General features: G+C 40.0%; 1 protein-coding gene and 1 non-coding gene across 7 annotated transcripts in view; one reads left to right on the top strand and one right to left on the bottom strand.

Annotated features, from left to right (window-relative positions):
- The window catches only part of MAPKAP1 (MAPK associated protein 1), a 246,146-nt gene that overhangs the window by 127,599 nt on the left and 93,805 nt on the right, over positions 1-24,742 (bottom strand). For all 6 annotated transcript variants that reach the window (XM_047829290.1, XM_047829295.1, XM_047829289.1 and 3 more), the window contains one exon: positions 7,480-7,652. In XM_047829290.1, coding sequence (XP_047685246.1) covers positions 7,480-7,652 — 173 coding nt within the window. The remainder of the gene's footprint in view (positions 1-7,479; positions 7,653-24,742) is intronic.
- LOC125151072 (U4 spliceosomal RNA) lies at positions 2,105-2,251 on the top strand. Its single transcript, XR_007146621.1, has one exon. It is a non-coding gene; the product is annotated as a U4 spliceosomal RNA (small nuclear RNA).

Here is a 24,742-nt window from a genome sequence, read left to right as displayed (position 1 = left end):
TCGTGCTCTATCTCTATCTCTCTCAAAAATAAACATTTAAAAAGAAATAAATAAATATAAAAAATGTTTTAAAAATCTTATGGGTAACTGACTTCAGACTTTTAAATAAATAAAAACAGAAAACAACAACAAAGAAAGCATTAAAAAAACAAGCTTAAAACAAGTTGACTAACATGAAACTAACACATCAATAGTGAAGATAAAATTTAGTAAGAGAAATGAAGCAACAGAAAGACAAATAAAGAAACTGATTCCATTCAAAATTGCACCAAGAATCATAAAATACCTAGGAATGAACCTAACCAAAGATGTAAAAGATCTGTATGATGAAAACTATAGAAAGCTTATGAAGGAAATTGAAGAAGATAGAAAGAAATGGAAAAACATTCCGTGCTCATGGATTGGGAGAATAAATATTGTTAAAATGTCAATACTACCCAAAGCTATCTACACATTCAATGCAATCCCAATCAAAATTGCACCAACATTCTTCTCGCAGCTAGAACAAGCAATCCTGAAATTTGTATGGAACCACAAAAGACCCCTGAATAGCCAAAGTAATATTGAAGAAGACCAAAGCGGGGGGCATCACAATCCCAGACTTTAGCCTCTACTACAAACTTGTAATCATCAAGACAGCATGGTATTGGCACAAAAACAGACACATAGACCAATGGAATAGAATAGAGACTCCAGAATTGGACCCACAAAAGTATGGCCAACTAATCTTTGACAAAGCAGGGAAGAATATCCAATGGAAAAAAGACAGTCTCTTTAACAAATGGTGCTGGGAGAACTGGACAGCAATATGCAGAAGAATGAAACTAGACCACTTTCTTACACCATTCACAAAAATAAACTCAAAATGGATAAAGGACCTGAATGTGAGACAGGAATCCATCAAAACCCTAGAGGAGAAAGCAGGAAAAAACCTCTGTGACCTCAGCCGCAGCAATTTCTTACTTGACACATCTCCAAAAGCAAGGGAATTAAAAGCAAAAATGAACTATTGGGACCTCATGAAGATAAAAAGCTTCTGCACTGCAAAGGAAGCAATCAATAAAACGAAAAGGCAACCGACGGAATGGGAAAAGATATTTGCAAATGACATATCGGACAAAGGGCTAGTATCCAAAACCCAAAAAACAAATAATCCAGTGAAGAAATGGGCAGAAAACATGAATAGACACTTCTCTAAAGAAGACATCCAGATGGCCAACAGGCACACGAAAAGATGCTCAACGTCGCTCCTCATCAGGGAAATACAAATCAAAACCACACTCACGCCAGTCAGAGTAGCTAAAATGAACAAATCAGGAGACTACAGATGCTGGAGAGGATGTGGAGAAACGGGAACCCTCTTGCACTGTCGATGGGAATGCAAACTGGTGCAGCCACCCTGGAAAACAGTGTGGAGATTCCTCAAAAAATTAAAAATAGATCTACCCACGATCCAGCAACAGCACTGCTAGGAATTTACCCAAGGGATACAGGAGTGCTGATGCACAGGGGTACTTGTACCCCAGTGTTTTTAGCAGCACTGTCAACAATAGCAAAATTATGGAAAGAGCCTAAATGTCCATCAACTGATGAATGGATAAAGAAATTGTGGTTCGTATGCACAATGGAATACTACGTGGCAATGAGAAAGAATGAAATGTGGCCTTTTGTGGCAACGTGGATAGAACCGGAGAGTGTTATGCTAAGTGAAATAAGTCATACAGAGAAAGGCAGATACCATATGTTTTCACTCCTATGTGGATCCTGAGAAACTTAACAGAAGACCATGGGGGAGGGAAGGGAAAAAAAGAAAAAAAAAAAAAAAAGGTTAGAGAGGGAGGGAGACAAACCATAAGAGACTCTAAAAAACTGAGAACAAACTGAGGGTTGATGGGGGGGTGGGAGGGAGGGGAGGGTGGATTATGGGTATTGATGAGGGCACCTGTTGGGATGAGCACTGGGTATTGTATGGAAACCAATTTGACAATAAATTTTATATTAAAAAAAAATGTTTAGTAAGAGAAACTCCCCTATAAAAAAGACGATGATTTAGGGGCGCCTGGCTGGCTCAGTCAGTGACTCTTGAACTTGAGGTTGAGAGTTCAGCTTTGCGCAGTGGCAGTATTGTAGCCAATGAGGTTTATCCGAGGCGCGATTATTGCTAATTGAGAGTTCAAGTCCCACGTTGGGTGTGGACATCACTTAAAAATAAAATCTTAAAAAAAAAAAAAAAAAAAAAAGATAGTGATTTAGGCAGGTTTAAAAAAGAAAAACCTCACAAAATTATTCAACATATCTAAAACAAAAAGGCAAAGGTAATAGGCCGAACAAAGACAGATTAGAAAAACGCGAAGAACAGGAGGTGGAAAAGCTCCTATTACTGAAATAAAGCAAAGAAAAGGGCAGGACACACAATTCATAAAACAAAGAGGGCTGTTTTATATTGAAAAAAGTACAACTCACAATAAAGATATGAAATGCACGAACATTTTTGTGCACTGCAATATGTAAAGTGGAAACTGTTGAAATCATAGGGGAAACTGACAAAAACAAACAAGAAAATGGAAACATTAATTCATTTCTCTTAATCATCCATAGACCAAATAGTCAAAAATATAAGAATGTAATTGTAATTAAATATATCATTTTAATAAGAATATAATGAATTCTATAACCTACAGAGAATGTTTCCAGAACCCACAAAATATTTATGAAAGTTCATTGTATAGTAAGCCCCCATAAATAAATAAACAAATACATTTCTAAGCAGAAATTTTACAGGCCACGTTTCCTGATGAAAATTCAATAAACATGAATCTACACAACAAAGTATAAAAATTCAACTACCTAGAGACTGAAATGATTTCAGTTCATTTCTTACAAATGTTTTTCCTAAAATCAGGGTATGAAAAAAGCAGGAAATTAGCTAAAGTACCACATTCCATCTTGCTCAAGAGTTAACAGGTAGAAGAGTAAAGGAGGCCAAAAATTCTAGCCAAATTCTCCATTCCTTCCCTGGGGCCAAAGCCTACTGCTATTGATAGTTTTCAAGGCACAGAAACAGGAGAGCAGTATTTCTAAATAAACTGTTTTCTTAACAACCAGACTGAAACCATGTATCTAGCAATTTGGCCCCCTGTGAATGAAGAGCTCTTTGCAGGGCCAACCCACTGGAAAAGATCAAAGAAGGATCTATTCTAACACTTTAAGTACAAATAGGTCAGGAAGAAAATACCTTGTACTGTACGGCCTGATAGGAAGAGATCCCAGGGATTTACTTTATAGACTGTCTTATACCAAACAAAACTGTGAAATCCACTGTTACATGAGGATTGCAAAAAATTTCAAAGGATCAATGGTTTCTCCAGAATCAATGTAACTTTGTAATTCACAATATACTTACAGAGCAACTATTAAAAAACGTGAACATGCTGGATACCTCAGGAATATAAATATTAATAAGATTTATTCAATTTCAGAGGCTTACAAACTAGTACAAGAGATCATCTCTACTTTGGGGGTTTGGAATTGCTAATTAAATTGTTTGAATCTTCCTTAATCCTCACTTATTTTTCATCTCTTTATCAGTTTTTGGTAGGAATGCATCAAAATTTCCCATTTTGACTATGGATCACTCAATGCCACTTTACAATTCCCTTAAAATATTTTGGTACTATACTGCTAGGTGCATATGCAGTCAGAAGCATTATGTTATCTTGGTGGAGCTGTTCCTTTTTTTCATTATGTAGTTTACCAAAATATCCCTATTGATGTGTTTTGCCCTAAATTCTACTGTTTTGACTCTTTGCAACAGGCCCATCTCCCCACCTCACCACCATGCTTTGTCTCCCTTGGCCAGGTAAAGCTGAAGACTCTAGGCCCATGGGAAAGGAGAAGGCAGAATGGCTGTCTGACAGCTTCTGGAGTGGAAAAAGAAAGTAAGGATCTTTTGTAAAGGGAAAGTTCTTTTTTTGTTCGTTTTTAACGTTTATTTATTTTTGACAAGGAGAGTCAGAGAGCGAGTAGGGGAGGCACAGACACAGAGAAAGGAGGCACAGAATCAAAGCAGGCTCCAGTGTCTGAGCTGTCAGCACAGAGCCGAACGTGGGGCTCAAACTCACGAACTGCCAGATCATGACCTGGCACTTAACCAACTGAGCCACGCAGATGCTCCTGTGAAGGGAAAGTTCTTAATTCTAATGTAGTCTAATTAACATTTTGTTTTCTACTATGGATCCTGCTTTCAGTATCATATATAAGAACTCTTCATTTAGCTCTTGGTCCCAAAGGTTTTCTGTTCTTTCTTCTAAAAGTTTAAAGTTTTACATTTCATTCTCAATTCATTTTTGAATCAATTTTTTACAAGGTATATGAGGTTTAGGTTGATTTTTTTTTTGGTGTATGGATGTCCCATTGCTCCAGCATAATTTGCTGTAAAGGCTAACCTTCATCCATTTCATTCGTATGTGCTTTTAATATGAAGACTAGTTTGTATCTGCCTCCAGTTCTAGGAAATACTCTGGCATTCTCTCTTCAGATATTGTTTCTTGAGATTCCTTCCATTCTCTGCCTCACAAGTGGGAGGCTCTCCATCTTTGCTCCACGTCTCTTAACTTACTCGTCTTCCATTCTCTGTGTCTCCTTATCTCTGTGTGTTAGTGTCACGTCCTAGGTTGAATTCCCTGGTAGTATCTTTCATCTCAGTCCCTCTTAACTGTGTCCAGTCTAGAGTTTATCCCATATACTCTTTTGTTGTTACTTTAATAACCACATTTTATATTTCCAGTACCTTTAATTGGCTCTCTTCTAACTGGTTAATTCTCATCTGCTTAGTTTTGTTTCACGATTTCCTAGGAATTTACCATGGATGTTATTCCTTCATCTCTTTGATGATTTTAAACATATTTATTTGAAGTTAATTTGCAGATTGCTTTACTATATTCTGTTGGGAGTGAATTCATCTCCTAATTATTGTCTTTCTTAGTAGTTATACTCGTTTGAGAATTTTCATTTGCTAGCTCCTCTTGAATAGGAACAGTTTCTCTCTTTCTCTCTCTCCCTCCTTCTCCCTGCCTCCCTGTTTTTACAGTCATTGCCACCATCTTCCATCCCCGTCCAAGCAGAGGCCTCCACCATACAACCAGGTCTTATACCCATCCCTTGCAAACACCACCAGGGAGATCATAAACCCAGTCATGTCATGGCCAGGTCCCAGTAGCACTGCTATCTCTATTCCCCTACCACCCCAGAAACACAACTTGAAACAAGTCACAGACTCAGTCAGCTTTGTTCAGTTTCTTTTCATAAGTGGGACAGTCCCATCCCAGCTCCCAGGTTCTAGCAGTGAGACTTCCTCTGATCCCCATCCAGGCACAAAGTTCCTCTGGTCTCCATACCCTCAAGCAGTGTTTCCTACTCTTTTCTGACATCACGGCATACTTTGAAAATAACAGTATGAGTATGGTACATGGGTAGAGGGATGAGACTCTTCCCTACCCAGAAATGCCAGCTGGGGCTCCAACCACCCCAGGCCCTGCCTAGCTACCCCAAAGCCTGAAAATAATCACAACATGTTTTTTGGGAAGTACCACCCTAAAAGAATCAACTCCTGCACATGCTGCCTATTTCCATACCTGGTTCCATTTTTAGCCTACCAGGATGTTTATCTTATTATTCAACTACAGGTATGTCAGTAACATACTTCACTTACCATTGCTATGTATTTGGAACAGAATTCAGAATTTAAAGCCTGAATGTGAAGGATCATCATAACAGAAGTCCATGCTTTTCCCTCTGTTTTAGAACACCCTCCTCTCAACCCCTCTGCATCACTTTCCCTACTCCTTCAAGTTTCAGCTTAGATGTATAATCAAGGTAGCTCTTCATGACTCCATTCTCATTCTCAAATATGGGATCAGACATTCTCACAGAACCTGATTTTACATGCTACTGTACTGTATTCCTATTGCTTATCTACCTTAGATAGTAAGCTCTCTAATGGCATGACCTGCCTTTTTCGTTTCTGGATGTCAAGATCTAGCACTGTGCCTGCAGTAAGTAGGAACTCAATGAATGTTTTAATATCACCCACACACAGTCATAGCGGGTATAATGTAATAGTGAAGAGCCAGGGCTCTGAAGCCAGGGATCCCTAGGGCTTAATGCCAGTTCTACCACTTACTGTGTGATTTAGGAAAGTGACTTAGCCTCTCTAAGTTTTAGTTTCCTCATCTGTAACATGTATGTCACAATTAAATCCTGACTCTTGTTCCTTACTAGTCGTGTGACCCTAGGCAATCCTTTGTGTCTCTTGGTCTCAGTGCCTGCACTAAGCAATCTCTTAATTAACTCAGACAACATGTGTAAAGTCACCAGCACTTCGACTCCTTTCTCTACTTTGTTTACACTTCATGCTGAAAAAAGGGTAACACTATAGGTCAGCCTTGGTCAAACCATTTTTTGAGCCTAGGTGGTCGAAAAGGCTTTCTATTGCCACAGGAGCAGTAAACACTATATTCACAGTGTATTCAGGCAAAGTGGAGGCAATGTCAATGAGAACTTGAAAAAATAATTCTAAGTGCAAATGTAATGTATTTCAAGAAGAAAAAGCAACCAAGCAACTGACCACAGACTGGACCATTCTAAGAGAAGAGAAAGTGTCCATGAGAATCCATTTCCAAAATGAAGGCATCCACTACATTTTGCTGTATTGTAAGTCCTACTGCTGAAGAGAGCACAGCAAACAGAAGAGGATGCTGTCAGATAAGATATTCAAGTATGGGGGAACCGATGCAGCAAAGCACTTTACATGATACGCACGTAGAAATTCTACTTTGAAGCATTACATTTTTCATATAATTGTTTAATCATGAATAGAGCTTAGTGATTGAGAGAAAAACTGTACCACTGACTAACAACAAGGAAAACTATAATTCAGACCTAAAGGAAATAATGCAAAAACCTTAGCATCAAACAGAACGGGAGTCAAATCTGGACTCTGCCATGTCCCAATGGCGTGAACTTAAGCAAATATCAATTCTCTGATTCAGAGTTTCCTCCTCTGCAGAATAAGGATCACACTGCTCACCTCACAGAGAGCCAGGAGAATTAAATGAGAAATCAGGTGTGCAGAGGTTTAGCATTACTGCCCAAATCATGGTAGGGGTTCAACAATTATTAGTTCCCTCCTACTGCCTCCCATGCAACTTTTACCAGCAAGCATCATAAAAGGGTTTGGAAACTGCTAAAATATATTGTCTCATGTCTGGATTCACAAACTTATTAGCCTATTCTGTACGCGGATTCTCTGAGATAAGCCTGGGATACCCAGGCCCAAGATCTGGTGAGCAACCTGACCTGGATCCGTGTGGATGTCTGGCTCCCAGGCCAATGCCTAGAAAGACTGACCGGGCCCAGAATGCAGCATGGGTGGCCCGGAGACAGCCAGAAACTAGAGCAGCCAAAAAGAGGAAGGATTACTTGAGCTTCGGCTCCCGTCCTTCACTTGTGTACTGCCAGCAGATGAGCCCGATCAGGTCCTGCACCCTGGCGCTGGCCATTGTCACCACAGTCATTGGCAGAAGTCTGTCCTGGCTCGAGTGCAGGGGGAGGTAGACGTCGATCTTCTTGGTTGCTGTTGTGCCGACATGACCCTGCGGACAGAACACATGCATGAGAGTAACGCACACGGTCACGGTCGCACAGACCCTACTGGGCTGCAATGACTGCTCGCCAGGGCCTGTGTGCAGCACAGCCATTTCTCATCCTTTTGGCACAGACCTGCCTGAGAGCCTGAAATGGTTCCAGAGGGGAAACACTGTCTAGTTCTAAGGAGTTTTTCCCCCTCTTTAATTTTCATTTTCTAATGGTCTAAGAGACCCAGCTCTGCCTGCAGTATGGTAAATGAGGACTAAAACCAAAATAGACAAATTAAGAGTGGTAGGCAGACCTGATGTTTGGTTGTCAGGAGATGTGCTTTGCTAGTTACTCACTGTGACCCTGGACAAGTCACCATTAGACCCTGACCTCAGCTGAAAACTGCCACATCACTCCTTGAGACTTTGGGATAAGCGGCATGGGCAGCTGCCATACTCTGTGAAGAAGGCTTTAGGCCCGCAGCACGGGAACCAAGGGCTTGCCTTCGATGGGTGGGGGTGAAGGGCCTAATTCGCTTATGCAGTACTCCTGTTTATTTCAGTCATCTGCACTGAGGTTCAAGGGTCCCTGGTCTGCCATTATTGTCCTGACTAGTACACCCACGCTACTCTATATACCCTCAATCCCTCCAACACATTTACCCTTTCTCCCTCCTGAAACTTCCACTCTCCTGTGGAATTCCTACACTAACCAGCAAACTTCCATAAACCACTTCTTTAAAAAAAAAAAAAATACTCCCTTCACTTCTTTGTCTTAATTAAAACCTGCTGGTCATTAAGGACACTGCTTCCTCTGCTGTCCAGAAGACTGTTCCACATTTTTCTTTTTTAACCCCCAAATCCTCAAGGCCAGGAGGCTGAGTACATATTCTTATCCCTGCTACTCCCTAATTATTATTTCTCCTTTCTGGCAAAAATCCCTATTCCTTGGAGACCCAAGACCTCCCGACTACACTATCCTCTCTCCACCCTTTTTTGTTTCTATTATCCACCAACCATCCAGAAATGCTCCTCCCTCGCCAAAGAGTCTGTGTCCCACCCCAACACCTATCATTATTCTTGGCAATTCCATCTAAAGGAACAATCCATGTAATATCCAAGTGTCTTAATCCCTAGACTATGTCATCCCATGCCTTTTCATCCACTCCACCTTCAATCACTTATGGCCGTGGGTACACCAAAGATCTGTACCAACTCCAAAATCTCAAATTAGAAGGTCTATTCACTGAATATACTTTAATATACTTTCATCTCACTTTAGTCCCCAACCTACAATCCCTCTTCAACCTACAATCTACTGATCCACCACTATAAATGATGTCACCTGTATTTCCCCACACCACTCTCCAGATTACTTGATCAACCATTGTAAGCATTCCTTTGTAAATGCAGTTTTAACACTCTTCCTCCATGGGATTCAACTGGCAGAATGCCAACCTTGGTGAACCTGACTCTCTGCATTCCCCAGCTAAACACTGCTGGAGAAAAATCATGTAACTGCACAGACTGATTTGACCTTAAGCTCATTATGATAAACCTCAAACAGACATTCAACATTGTACAACAAGCCTATGACATCTCCTGATCCAACCTGCACCTCATGCCAAGACCACCACTGCATACTTTTCCTTCCCCCTTCCTACTTCTCATGAGCCTGCCTTGACCGCAGCTCCTATGCTTCGCTCATGTACTGCCAACAGAGACAAATGTTATTCTTCATTAAGAAAATAAGAGCTTTCAGAAAGGAACTCTTATCGTCCCCTCAATAAATTGACAAACTTACCTGGATTTAACAACACGTACTCCCTACACTGGAGTGTCACTCATCTCATTAAAGGGCAATCTCTCTACTTATGCTCTGTGTCCCTTTGGCTCTCACTTTCACAAGGACTTTATCCTTCACTTACTTTTTCACCTTCTCCTACACGATCAGCCTCTCCCTTTCTTTGCTTCCATGACCTACACTCTTGGTTTTTTCAGTCCTCTCTGGTCTCTGATTTTCAGTCTCCTTTGCAGATTCCTTCACCTCTAGAGTCTCTATTTGTTAGCATTCTCTGGCCTCTAGTTTGGGCTCTCTCGTGTCTGTCTTTCTGTATATTTCTTCCTTAAGTGTTCTCACAGTCCCAGAGCTATAAAACAATCTATATCCTCTTGACACTCAAACCTTATCTCCACCTCAAACTTCTCCCTGGAACCAAATTCATACATCAAACTGTCTATACCATAGGCAGAAAAGTATCACAGACAAGTTAAACTTAAGTTCAAATCTGAACTTCTCACTATCCCTCACTCCATCCTACTCCAAATAACAACACTCTCCCTCATTTCAGTAAATGCTACCACCACTAACACAGCTCCTTATATCAGTAATCTTGATTCTTCTTTCTTCCTCCTGCCTTCTACTCCCTTATATGTTCTAGTGACTACTGCAAAATATATTTCAAAAGAGAAAAAAGTCTTCAGCAAATGGAGTAACTGGACAGCCACATACAAAAGAATGAATTTGGTTGAGCATCTGACTCTTGATTTTGGTTCAGGTCATGATCCCAGGGTCATGGGACTGAGTCCCATGTCGGGCTCTGCACTGTGCCTGGAGCCTGCTTAAGATTCTTTCTCCCTCTCCCTCTGCCCCTCTCTCCTGCTCGTGCCCTAAAATAAAAAACAAAAATATTTTTAAAAAATAATTTAGACCTCTACCTCACACCATCTACAAATATTAACTCAAAACGGATCAAAGCTTTAAATTTAAGGCTAAAACTACAAAATTTTTAGAAGGAAACATAGGTGTAAATTCTTCATGTCCTTGGATTAGGTAATGATTTCTTTAATATGACACCAAAAGCAACAAATGAAATAAACAGGACTTTATAAAAATTAAAAACTTGCATGCCTCAAAGGACATTATTAAGAAAGTGAAAAGACAACCCACAGAATGGGAGAAAATATTTGCAAATCATATATCTGACAAAAATTTAGGACCCAGAATATATAAATAATTCTTACAACTAAGCAATAAAAAGACAAGCCATCCGATCTCTAAAATGGCAAAGAATTTAAATAGACATTTCTCCAAAGAAAATATGAAAATGGCCAATAAGCACATGAAAAACTGTTCAACTTCATTATTCGTTACGGAAATGCAAATCAAAATCACAATGAGATACCACTTCACATTAGGATGGTTCTATATATATTTTTTTCATAGCAGGAATTAGAAAAGCTAGCAAGGATATGAACAAGTTGGAACCCTCATATATTGTTGGTGGAGCTGTAAAATGATGTAGCCATTGTGGAAAAATAGTTTGTCAGTTTCTCAAAACTTAAACGTAAAGTTACCATATGACTCAGCAATTCCATTCCTAAGTATACTTAAAGAGAACTGAAAACATGTTCACATAAAAACATACATAAATGTACATAGCAGCACTATTGATAACAACCAAAGGATGGAAACGGGTGTCTAGGTGGCTTAGTCGGTTAAGCGTCCAACTTTTTTTTTTTTTTAATTTTTTTAATGGTTTTTTAAAATTTATTTTTGAAGGAGAGAGAGAGAGAGAGACAGAGCATGAGTGGGGGAGGAGCAGAGAGAGAGGGAGACACAGAATCTGAAGCAGGCTCCAGGCTCCGAGCTGTCAGCACAGAGCCCCATGCGGGGCTTGAGCTCACAAACCGCGAGATCATGACCTCAGCTAAAGTCGGACGCTTAACCGACTGAGCCACCCAGGCGCCCCAAGCGTCCAACTCTTGATTTCAGCTCAGGTCACAATGTCATAGTTCATGAGATTGAGCCCCAGATCAGGCACTGTGCTGATAACATGGAGCCTGCTTCAGATTCTCTCTCTCCCTCTCTCTCTGACCCTCCTCTGCTCTCTCTCAAAATAAATAAACATTAAAAAAGATGGAGGGGCGCCTGGGTGGCTCAGTCAGTTAAGCATCTGACTCTTGATCTCGGCTCACGTCATGGTCTCGTGGTTCATGGGTTCAAGCCCCACATTGGGCTCTACTCTGATGGTAAAGAGCCTGTTTGGGATTCTTTTTCTCCTCTCTGCCCCTGCTCTGCTTGTGCTCTCTTTCTCTCAAAATAAACAAATGCTCTTAAAAAAAAATGGAAACAATGCAAATGTCCACCAACTGATGAATGCACAAACGAAATGTATACAATGAAATATTACTCAGCCATAAAATGGAATGAAGTACTGGCACATGCTACTACACGGATGAAGCTTGAAAACATTTTTCTAAGAGAAAGAAGCCAGGCATAAAAAGGTCATCTATTGTATGAACTCACTTATATGGAATGTCCAGAACAGACAAATCTACATAAATAAAAAGATCAGTGGTTGCCAGGACATTGGGTGGCGGTGGGGGATATGGGAAACTGACAAGTATGAAATTTCTTTTTGAGGTGATGGGAATGTTCTGGAATTAGTGGTGATAGCTGTATAACGTTGCAAATATACCGAAGACCACAAAATTATACTTTAAAATCATTAAAATAGTAAATTCTATGTAATGAGTTTTAATTCAATTTTAAAAATTGAAAAATATGTATTTCAAATAATTCTCCATCTCCACTGCCACCAAAATACCATTAGGTTTCCCCTGGACTGTTCTAATGGATTCCTGACCTCATGCACTCTTGCCTACTTCGATTTGTTCTTGACATACAAGCTAGAGTTTTGGGGTTTTTTTTTCAAACTCAAATTTGATATCACACTTCTACTTAAATTCCTTCAATGAGTGGTTCCCAAGATACTTCTGAAATAATCCAAATTTCCTGTAGTATCTAACAAAGCACTGCATGTTCTGACCCCTGCCTACCTCTCCAACATCATCTACTGTTGTTCTCCTGCCTGATTATCACAGTTCAGCTACACTGGCCTTCAAGATGTGCTTCGTGTGCGTGCGTACCTGTTTCTCCCACTTTCAAGGCCACAGAAGTGCTGTTCACTATATTCACTATATCTAGAAGGCTCTTTCTCATGATCAATGATTCCTCAAAGTGTGGCTTTGGGCAGGTTACTTAATCTCTCTGTTCTTCCATGTCCTCCTATGTTAAAATGATGATAAGGACTCCTTTAAGGATTATTATTATTGTGATGAGAAGTCCCTTTCACAGTTCTTCTTTCACACATATCCTGTTCATTTCCTTCACAGCACTTAACAATTTGATATTACACATTTGCTTATGGACACCTTCAGCGTATGCCTTCCTCACTAGCCTCTGACCTTCCTTCCATGACAGCAGTCATAATCACATCTGCTTTGTTTACTGCTCTCTACACAATGGCTAGCACCATGCAGGTGCACAGACACCTCTCCAAAAAAATCTGTTGAACTACAGAATGAATGCATGGATGATTCAAATGCCTACCAGGACAACATGGCAGTAACACAATAAATGTTAGTTTCCTCCATGCATCCATCTTGCCCCTCCTCTATGGGTCTGTTTCCTGGTAGTGGATGGAGATGCAAGTACTTGAGTAATCAAGTGTTTCCATCTTTAACACTACAACTCTAGGGTGAAAAAAATAAGAAAGATAGGAACTTTTATGTGAGGAAATACATAAAATCTGTTTTAAAAACTTTTAGAGAAATTTCACTTCTAACCTAGAATCTACCATTAGATCCACTGATTTTTTTTTTTTAGTCTTGTCTCTGTCATAAGGCAAATTTAAAAAAAGTAATTCTCTTACAATAATGTTCTTTCTCTCTGACTCTCTCTCTCTCTCTCTCTCTCTCTCACTCATACACGCATGCACGCACACACACACGTGTGTTTTTCAGCTGGGAAATAATAATTCCAATGACTAGCTAAGTTGTCTCTAAAGAGCAAGTGTTTTGATCTTGTCAGGCAGTCAAAAGGTTAAAATTCAAACAATGGCATCTTTCTGGAGTGGGCTTATTGCCTTCTTATTTCTCTCCTCAACCTCCTTTTCAAACCAACAGCCCAAACTGGTTTATTCTTCTTCCTCCTTCTGAAGAACTGGAGCTGAAGCGCCATAAGGAATCCTGGCATGAGAAATGTGAATGTGTTTCACAAACTGTAAAGTGCTTCAGAAATGCAGAGCAATGTGTCAGAAAGACCTAAGTTTTTAGATCAGACTCATTTCTATTACTCAGACCTATTACACAGTCACATGAGGACAAAGATGGATGCTGTAAGGAGTCCTAATAATAATACTTATTATTATTCCAAGAGCTAGCATTTATTTAGAGCTAACTGTTAAATAAGCTCTGGTAAATGTTTGCCTAAATCATCTCAATTAATTCTGTCTAAGAGGTAGAATTCTATCATTGCCCTAATATGACAGACGAGAAAACTAAGGCTCAGAAGTCATCTGCTCAAGCTCCCACAACCAAGGTGGATGAGCAGAACTCACACTCCTGTCTGACTCAAAGGCCCCACTTTAAACACCAATGACTTCTTTCTCTAAAGTTCTCAATTTAATCACTCCCTACTCCCCCAAGAATCGCACCCCCGTAAGTCTGCCTGCCCCGCCCTTCTCACAAACACACGGAAAGTGCGGCCTGAAGATGTCTCCTACAAAAGCAGGGAATCTGAGGAGCGGCCCAAGGAGAAGTGTTAGGGGACTGAGGCTCCAGAGACCGTGGCTGCTGTCGGTCGACTGCAGGGCAGAGAGTGACATGGTGCTCCTATGAATCCCTTTATCGTCTTTATTTCACGGTGAAATAGCGAGTGTGGGGAAACTATGAGAATAAATATGGTAGATACTTATTAAATGAATGAAGCACTTTATCTTTTTAACCTTCTAATTCCATCTTGAGGCACCGATGACGGCAAAAAGTGCCTTGCACAAACCCTGAAAATATGTATTTTTTAATAAGGAGCCTCTTCTGAAAAAACTCAAGGTGGTGGCAGTTAGCTCTACCTAATAGTTCCCGTGTTGCAATATTTAGAGGGAATCATCTAAAACATAAAACAATCCATCAACATAACAGAAAGTAATTAACTTATAAAAAAAAATAAGGTGACCAAAGGATTAAGAGTATTCATCACACATCAAGGCAAGCAATATTCCATAGACCTAACATCTAACTATTAAACAGCAACTAGCAATAAACAAAGATCGTATCATACAGTTTCACTGCAAGGCAATTTAACGTGTTCCACAATACAGAACTGGAAAAAGGGAGGCATAATTAGAGCACAAAGAAGGGGTCAACACAGAGATAAGGACCATCCTCTCAGGCTCTCAGCCTCTCAGGATGGCTAGCACCATCCTCTCAGTCACTCATGCATGCAACCAACACCCATAGACACCATGCTGGGCTCTGAAGACAAAATCAAGAGAGACTCAATGCAGATAGACCCTCATCAAACTCACAGTCTGCTGAAGGGTCTACATTGTACTAGGTGATAAAAGCTTTAAGGAAGAGAAGTACAGGCTGTTGTGGGAGCTCAGAAGCAACCCAGACTAAAAGGGCAAAGGCCTCTTAGATTAAAAAAAAAAAAAAAGGTGGGGGGGGGGGAATGCAAGCTGGTGCAGCCACTCTGGAAAACAGTATGGAGGTTCCTCAAAAAATTAAAAATAGAACTACCCTCCGACCCAGCAATTGCACTACTAGGCATTTCTCCACGGGATACAGGTGTGCTGTTTCGAAGGGACACATGGACCCGCATGTTTATAGCAGCACTATCGACAATAGCCAAAGGATGGAAAGAGCCCAAATGTCCATCGATAGATGAATGGATAAAGAAGATGTGGTACATATATACAATGGAGTATTACTCGGCAATCAAAAAGAATGAAATCTTGCCATTTGCAACTATGTGGATGAGACTGGAGGGTATTATGCTAAGCAAAATTAGTCAGAGAAAGACAAGTATCATATGACTCCACCCATATGAGGACTTTAAGAGGCGAAACAGATGAACATAAGGGAAGGGAAACAAAAATAATATAAAAACAGGGAGGGGGACAAAACATAAGAGACTCTTAAATATGGAGAACTGGAGGGGTTGTGGGAGGGGGAATAGGCTACATGGGTAAGGGGCATAAAGGAATCTACTCCTGAAATCATTGTTGCACTATATGCTAACTAATTTGGACGTAAATTTAAAAAAAAAAAAAATTAAAAGAAAGACACACAAAAAAAGAATTGGACCCTCAACTGATTGAGACACCCAAGGGAAAAAAAAAAGTACCCTTCCATCCAACAGAACCATTAACCCAAGGAAAAGACACTTATTGTATTTAAATATCTACTATACCGATATACAAAAAAGTGAACAGGAATTCTCCAGGACATGGGATTATGAGTGATTTTAATTTTCTGCTTTATATTTTTCCACATTTTCTACGATGAGCACGTACTATTTTTACAATCCAGAAACAAAATAGCAAATGTTACAATTACAAACAAAAAAGGATATAGAAAAAAAACCACCATACAGGGCTTAAGACTTTTAGGTAAGAGAGAGAGGACCAATTTTGAAAATGTAGCCTATGTCAAGTCATCTGGCAAAATTTATTAAGAACATACTATGTGCCAGGTCTGTGACAGGCTGTTGGGAAAAATAAGCTGAAAATATAACCCAGACACCTTCCTATGGCAGGCTAAGTAATTTTTATTAAAAAAAAAAAGAATAAAAAGTAATAAACCTACAATGAGCTGACAAATTTGGAGCTGAACAACACTCTCCAGAGAAGCCTCTAAATCAAGGAATGCCCCCAATTCATTTTTCAGAACAAAAGAAAAGTACTTCCTGTAGCAAAACGATTCTTCAACACAAATGTGATTCATGAAGACCAACCAGTCTCCAGAGTTCATGTCCCACAGCCTCTGTTATGACTTGATGCCTCTGCAAATGCAGTCACAATCTCAAGCTCAGTACGTCCAAGACCCATTTTCTTCATCACCTTGTCTCTCATTCCGTCTCAGTTAAGGCTTTCACCACCCACTCTTGTCACTCAGGCTAGAAACCTGAACTCCTCTTTCTGTCTCATCAGCATCCAAATGCCCCTGAAATGCCTCTCAAACCCTTCTCCCCCCTATCCTCACCGGCACGGCCCTAGTTAAAACTTCATCATGACCCAGTAAGACCACTGTATGCAGCAGTCTCCCAACCATCTCCCTGTCTCCAAAATCTCTTCTCTCTCCAAACTCAGTGTGATTTGACTCAAATCACTGACCTGGCCAGTCACCAACTCAGAAGCATACATATGATGGCTCTCCTTGGTGTCAGCATGCTGGTTCCTCAGCATGGTATTTCATACCTGTCACATTCTGGACCCAGTGTACCACTGCTAAAGCCTACTGAGCAGTAGTTAAGAGCACAAAGACTTGGGGTGAGACAGATCCAGGTCTGAAGCCTAGCTCTGTCACTTCCTTAGTCCCAAGACCTTAGGAGTTCAGCACCTTTCAGAACCTCCAGTTCCTTACTTGGAAGAGCAAATAAGGTATGTATAAAATGCCTGGCACACAGTAACTGACCAAGAAATGTACCCCTTCTTCCATCCCTCAATTTCTAATGTCTCCTCTTCCCAGAAGGTAGAAGTCCAAATTCCCTCTTTTCTGCTCCCTAGAAGTTTACCTTGCCTTAAGGTTTCACTCTTTACCTACCTCCACCACCTCCCTCCCACCTTCTCATGTAAGTATGAGTTATGCAAAGGGAAAAACTGTGCCTCACTCGTTCTGCGGTCTCCTAGGGCCGAGAATGTAGTACGGGTATGGCATCAGCTTACTGAAGGGCTCCTTAGGCTATTTTTCAAAACGGACCCACCAGACCTACGACTTCTCTCCTGTCCCGGATAAACTGGCTACACCTCTTCTACTTCCCAGGCCCTGTTCTTCAGGAATTCTCTTCTCTGAAATATCCTCCACACCTAGTATCAGACCTGACATATAGTAGCTACTTCTACCTATTAATGGGATGAACGATGAATATTCTTTTAACACGTGATTTTAAATACCTGCATATTATAGCACACAGAGGTACTATCAACCGATTTCCCCCATTGTTAAATATGGACATTGTTTCTAACATTTCACTACTATAAATAATATTCCCATAAACATTCTCTTATATAAATGTTTGTGCACATATTCCTAGGAGTAGATTACTAGGTCAAGGAGTATGAATGTTTTGTGTGTGTGATACATAATGCTCACTCTTTGAAAACCATCTTTATGACAGTCATGAAATAGCATTATGACTCACATATCATCCAATTAATAAGCAAAAGCTTAAAAACTTAAAACAACTTTAGTGTATAGAATGTGAATAGGTACAGAATCGAAATACACAGAATTTGAACGTGATGATGAATTAAAACATTACATCTCTAACCAGGTTTTTCTTATCTGATCCTACTAACTGAAATAGCAAACTATTTGCTGCCTATCATAAAATTATACAGGCGATAGTTTCCAAAATAGGGAAAGAAGGAAGAATAGATGGTATTCAGCTCAAAATAATCTTGAATTAAGAAATATCCACATAAAGTGAGTCAAGCTGAATTAAGGCTTAAGGACAGAAGGTTGAGTTAGCAGCACTACTTCACATCAAGGTTTGTCAATAATAAATTGAATATCAGATGTCAAAACTGTTGCTAAGTGTTCAATTTCTCTATCAAGAGAAAGAAACAGAGAAAGGATAGACAGCTTGGCTTCTGCAATTAAAGAGACAAAAAGCAGGCAACGTTACTCCATTAGCCACAACTGCAGAAGCAGATCGTTATACGCAGTTTTAACGCAGAAATAAATATATCAGTGTATGCAGACAATGTAATGATGCAAATTGGTAAGAGGCTTATTTGTAGCCTTCCAAAGGTAACCCTCTCTTAATTAAGGAATGGCTACAGTCCCATTTCACTGGTATCTTCCTCCCCAACTTCCTCAGCAAAGACCAGAGGATGCTATATTCTACAAATTTATGGCCCAGTCTTTAAAAACATGGTATCCATACGTGGTACACACAGGCCTGAAATCATTATTCTGATGATGACTAAGGGACTTTATTTGTTCAGAGTAATGATTTTGAACAAAATCTGGCCTAAAATCTGGTTCAAGCCAGGTTTAATTGACTATGAGAAATAAAGAAGGTCTACATAGGGAGGAAAAAAAACAACAATCCCAAACACCAGGCAGTAGCATTTTGCTCTCAATAAATGCTGGCTTTACGGGCTCAGAGAAAGAACTCACTTTTTCACATTCAAAACGGTAGCAATGAACTTATGAATAGATTTTGTATAAAATTCTACGACAAATCCATTCAGAGCTAGGGGCTTGGCTTTGTAGTGCTATCTTAACCCTCAATAAATCTGGAACATTTAAAGGCTATTAAATTAACATTTCCCTGATCTGGCACCTGTAGTCAAGTTAATTTGTCAAAAACATTTCTACAGTTTGTCACTGGACACTGTATTTTCTGACAAGTTAAGTTTAAAATAAAATTGACAAAATCTCATTAATTTCCTCTGAATCACCAACCTTGGTTCCATTAAGCTTTTATTATTAAGAACGTCAACTGTCACTCTTTCTTCAACAAGGTCAAGTTCTGATGTGGGTACTTCCAGGATCCTTATTATATTAATAGAAGCTAGTAAAGCAGTGCAGTGTGGTGGTTAAAAGCATTAAGTTGTGGAGTCAGAAAGACCTGGGTTCAATTCTCAGCAATGCCATCTACTGTGTGTCCTTGGACAATTTTATTTAACCTCTCTGAGTCACTATTTCCACACAGCAGGAGAAAGCTCCTCCAGGAGTTGTTGAAAGGATTCAATGATACCGTGCATATAAAAAGCACTTATCACTGTGCCTAGTCCATACTAAATGCTCAAGAAATGTTGGCTGTTTATTTTATTAGGTTTCCTTTTTCCCCGTTGCTTTTACATTCACAGACTTAAAAACAACAACAACAACAAACCAACTTTATTGCTACTCATAGACTTTTAAAGTGGCAAGGAATTTTAAGGGTCATCGTCCCCTCTAAGCCATTTTCACCAAATGGCTGTCCTACAACCTCTTCAGAACACCTTCACTGATGAGGTCCCTGCCACACCTTCAGAGACAGACCCTTTCCTTTGTTAGGCAAAGAGTTTTGGTGGCTGAAACTGTTTCCTTCTACTGAGATGCACTCTGCAGATTCCACGCACTGATCTTACTTCTGGCCCTCAGGAAATTGTAACTAATCCACCTCCACGTCCACAGACATCCTTCACATAACTGAGAGCCTCAAACAAAGTGAGTTTTGTTACTAAGTGCCGTAGAATGAGCCAGACTACAACTATAATCCTTTCAAAGAGTATAACATAGCACAGAAAATAGTACTTCCATCAGGTTTTCTTAGATTAGTTATTTTCATAAATTTTCTTTCTACAGCATCTATAGTAAATGTAAATCTATAGTCTTGGACCCAAAAACAGGGAAGGGGGTTGTTGCTCTCAGGAAAGTTTTCCTCTATTAAAAATAAATCGTCCATATTTTGAGGCTCTGACAGTCTTCTTCCACTTTTGAAAAAAACAAAATGCCTACAGCTAATGGTTTAAACAATCTAACTGTTATCAAGTGAAATTTGGGTAACAGCCTTGGATAATTTTGTTTCAAGATATCGACTTGTTCAAACACAGGTAAGAAATTTTACAAAATGGGGAGGGGGAAGGATGAAGAGGAGAAAATGAAAGCCTACCCATAAACTGTATCAGGAATAACAACCATCTTCTTTCTCAAAGTCTGAAATTCAGAAAGCAGCTCCTGATACTGTCAGTTTTTACTATCATGGGTTATATTTGTTATGTAAGTCTTTGCAGGGTCTATAGAACTGGTCTGGACCTTGAGCTGTGCAACCTTGGGCAAGCCCATAACCTCTCTGAAAGCCAATTTCCTTAGCCATAAAACAGAGATGAGACTACCTACCGCAAAAGAATGGTAGGGCATATAAAGTAAAAATAAAGCATGGTAAAACCACTCTGTGAACTGCAAACTGTTCTACTACGAGGATGTCAGTCATTCCTCATAATTGTTACCTAAGTTATTAATCAGACCAGGCAGATCTTTGGATAAATCGTCCCTTCAAACAAACATAAAGTTGAGAAGCAGAGGCAAGAGGCAAAGGTCTCTATCTCAGTAATTAAAAGAGAAAAGCCATTGCATCCTCTTCTCATCCAGCCTCAGGATGTTCCGGCACATACCAGAAGGTGCTCTCACACAAGTACAATCCAGCCATCTTAAAGCATAATGGAATGTAAAGTGTCCATTTTGAATTTTCATAGCCATTGTGGGATTCTTTAGATCATTAATGTTACACAGCACTTTGCATTTAATTATACAAACAATGGCTTCTATAATGATGATGATATCAGGGAAAAGTAATTTGCATGAACTAAGCCCCATCACCTAGGGTAAGTATAGGAACCTCTTCATTATTAAATCATTTATATAATAAAATCAATATGCTTTAAAAGTAAAAATAGGTTTTTTAAAACCATAAAGAAGAGTTACATGTTTTAAACTCTATCAATTACCATAATATAATGAGTCTTTTTAAGATTTAATATCAACTTTTAAAATTAAAACTCAATGGAGAATGTATACTTGGCTCCATTACTAGATGATGTATCTCTACAAAAGGTTACAGTACAGCTATTATCATCCTCCTAAATTATACGGAAAATTTGGTACAACCCTCCACTACCCCGAAGGACAATTTAATTCCAGAGATGGTGAAGTATTTTGAGAATATAAAATTGTATAAATATTGAAGGAAGTAATTCCAATGCATATATCATATTCATTTCTTGCAGGGCTTCAGTTGATTAAATATGACAAATTTTTTAAATGTCAGTATACAACTTCAATTTTTTATTGTGTCCTTAATTTTGAACAGTTTTTGAAAATGCACAAATTTCTACACAGTAGTACATTCATGGCTAAGTGTTTTATCACTTTAAAATTCAGTATTTCTTAATGATATAATTCAAAAGTTTTACTGAATCATTATTTAGTAAGTCATAAAAACCTCTTAAAATTAATCTTTCATGCACATCTAGCTTATTCAAAGTTAGAATTTAATTAGATGGCCTTGGCACAAATGGGCTTACTACTTTATTTGCTTAATCAGTATATGTCTTTTCAGTAATTATAATTAATTCAAATCCCTGACGCACCTCCTAGCAAACAATGTAAAACCATCAGACAAAATGGAAATAAATAGCTTTACATTTCTCCAATGACGACATTCACTTTCATTCTGGAAGCGCGCACGTGAAATAGCTGGGGTAGGTGTTACTCTGTGCAGGAAAAGGCCACACAAAGAACCTGCACCTCTGGTGACAGAAAGAGGCTTGTCTACATCAGAAAATACATTACCTTTTTGACATTATGAAAACGATACAACAGCAGAGAGCCAACTGAGAAAGTTTAGGTTTACCAGTTTGCAAATGCATGTTGAAATACAAACAGCAGCAAGAAAAAGACGGACTAAATTATTATCTATCTAGAACAACATTTCCGGTTGAGAAAAATCACTTCTAACTATATAAAAATTTTAATTGAGAAGCAGCCCAAAAGAGTCTATCAGGCCTTTATCCCACATGTCTCTCAGATACAATGAAAGGAAAAGTAGCGGCAGAAAACTTTATTTTTACTTTTTAAGATTTTATTTTTCAGTCATCTCTACACCCAATGAGGGGCTTGAACTCAAAACTCTGAGATCAAGAGTCACACACTCTACTGACTAAGCCAGCCAAGCACCCCAGAAAATTTTATCTTCAAAACTGAGAGGTCATGGGGCACCTTGGTGACTCAGTCAGCAGAGCACCTGCCACTTGATTTCAGCTCAGGTCATGGTCTCATGGTTTGTGGGATGGAGCCCCGCGTCAGGCTCCGCACTAACAGCACAGGGCCTGCTTGGGATTCTTTCTCTTTCTTTTTCTCTCTCTCTCTCCGTCTCTCTCAAAATAAACAAACATTAAATACATAAATAAATCTGAGGGGACAACAACATCCACCAGATAAAACTGTCAGCACTGAGTAGTTTAAAAAATAAAAAGCTCTTCATGAGTCACACTGCTCAATGAGGTCACTGGCCTAGCAGGACAAAGCTAACCAGCTCCAGAGCAGACAGCCTTAGTGGGAGGTGGGACTAGGTACGAAGACCCCATTCCTCTGAACACAGCCCCTTTGTGAACGGGCAGGTCACAAGTGCTGGCTGCCTTTTGTTGGGCACCTATCAGGGTCCAAGTACTTTTCATACATTGTCTCATTTATTGTCCCCAACAGTCCTATGACGAGCTCACTCTCTTTTATTTTTTTTATATGAAATTTATTGTCAAATTGGTTTCCATACAACACCCAGTGCTCATCCCAACAGGTGCCCTCCTCAATGCCCATCCCCCACTTTCCCCTCCCTCCCACCCCCATCAACCCTCAGTTTATTCTCAGTTTTTAAGCGTCTCTTATGGTTTGCCTCCCTCCCTCTCTAACTTTTTTTTCCCCTTCCCCTCCCCCATGGTCTTCTGTTAAGTTTCTCAGGATCCACATAAGAGTGAAAACATATGTCTTTCTCTGTATGACTTATTTCACTTAGCATAACACTTTCCAGTTCCATCCACGTTGCTACAAAAGGCCATATTTCATTCTTTCTCATTGCCACGTAGTATTCCATTATGTATATAAACCACAATTTCTTTATCCATTCATCAGTTGATGGACATTTAGGCTCTTTCCATAATTTGGCTATTGTTGAAAGCGCTGCTATAAACATTGGGGTACAAGTGCCCCTATGCATCAGCACTCCTGTATCCCTTGGGTAAATTCCTAGCAGTGCAACTGCTAGGTCATAGGTTAGGTCTATTTTTAATTTTTTGAGGAACCTCCACACTGTTTTCCAGAGCAGCTGCACCAGTTTGCATTCCCACTGATAGTGCAAGAGGGTTCCCGTTTCTCCACATCCTCTCCAGCATCTATAGTCTCCTGATTTGTTCATTTTGGCCACTCTGACCGGTGTGAGGTGAGCTCACTCTCTTTTAAAGCTGAGGAATGAGAGATTCATTCATGAAGTAGGCTACTGCAAATCTCTCAACTGGGGGGAACATCGTGCGAACCCAGGTCTGTTCCACTCTAGACCCCTACCCCCTTGCTGAATCCTAGTCCTGAAGAACTCTCGGATAGGCCTGGGTATTTAGGGAAGGTCACAATGGCTTCCGATTCATGCTGCAGCCACCGTGTCAGGGCTGGAAGTCCTGGACAGTGAGCCTCAAACACCCTTCTGGCTGAGACACACAGGAAGGCCCTCCTCTTGTGGCTCTGCCTGTCACATGAAACTCTGCAAAGCTCCACAGGGAGCTGCTACTAGGGAGGGACACTGGGGTACCTGCTTCTGGTGTTACCTCTTGTGTACAGGCAGAAGGCAGGAACTATTTCAGACTTCCTTGCCTCTGCGCTCACAGAAGGGGCTCGATAAATCTTTACTGATTACGTTTCAGAAGTAAAACATAAGGCAACACCAGCTCCATGAAGAGTAGGTAGGTGGGACCCTCTGCTCTAGTTTTCAAAAAGCAGGGGCCAAGTACCAACTGAGGGGCCCCAGAGAATCCTTACTCCTGGAATAAGAGTCTCATCAGGAATCGTGAGGTGACTCTATTACTAAATGTGGCTACCCAGGTGGCAGTATCCAAGGTGCTCTGATGATGACAAAGGAGGCAAATAACAATTAGGTCCTTGGAGAGCCAGGCAGGCAGTGTATGACATCAACATGGCATCAAGCTCCAACACAAGCAAAAGGTCTGATGAGACAAAGGCTCATCTCAGGTTGCAACTCTCTGTGGAGACGGGCAGCCCAAGACCTGCTCACTTGCAGAAACTGACAAGGCACTCGGGTCCCTGGGTCTCCTGGGTCTCTCCTCAGCCCCCTGGCATTATTTCCCTCGTGTTCATCCCGAGTCTTAGTCTAATCTCCTCTGAGGTCCTAACTAAACCAGACATAGGGAGAGTCGGGATTTTATCTTATTAAAATAGATATGGCTAATTTGTCTTTTCAAATTCATTTTAAATTAAATTGGATTTCCTCGGAAGGCTGCTAGGTCAGTTCCCCTGCTGCGAATGCAGGACAAAGGTTAATTGCG

This window comes from Prionailurus viverrinus, chromosome D4 (assembly GCF_022837055.1).
Source record: "Prionailurus viverrinus isolate Anna chromosome D4, UM_Priviv_1.0, whole genome shotgun sequence".
Lineage (NCBI taxonomy): Eukaryota > Metazoa > Chordata > Mammalia > Carnivora > Felidae > Prionailurus > Prionailurus viverrinus.
This window is presented reverse-complemented; position numbering and strand designations above follow the sequence as displayed.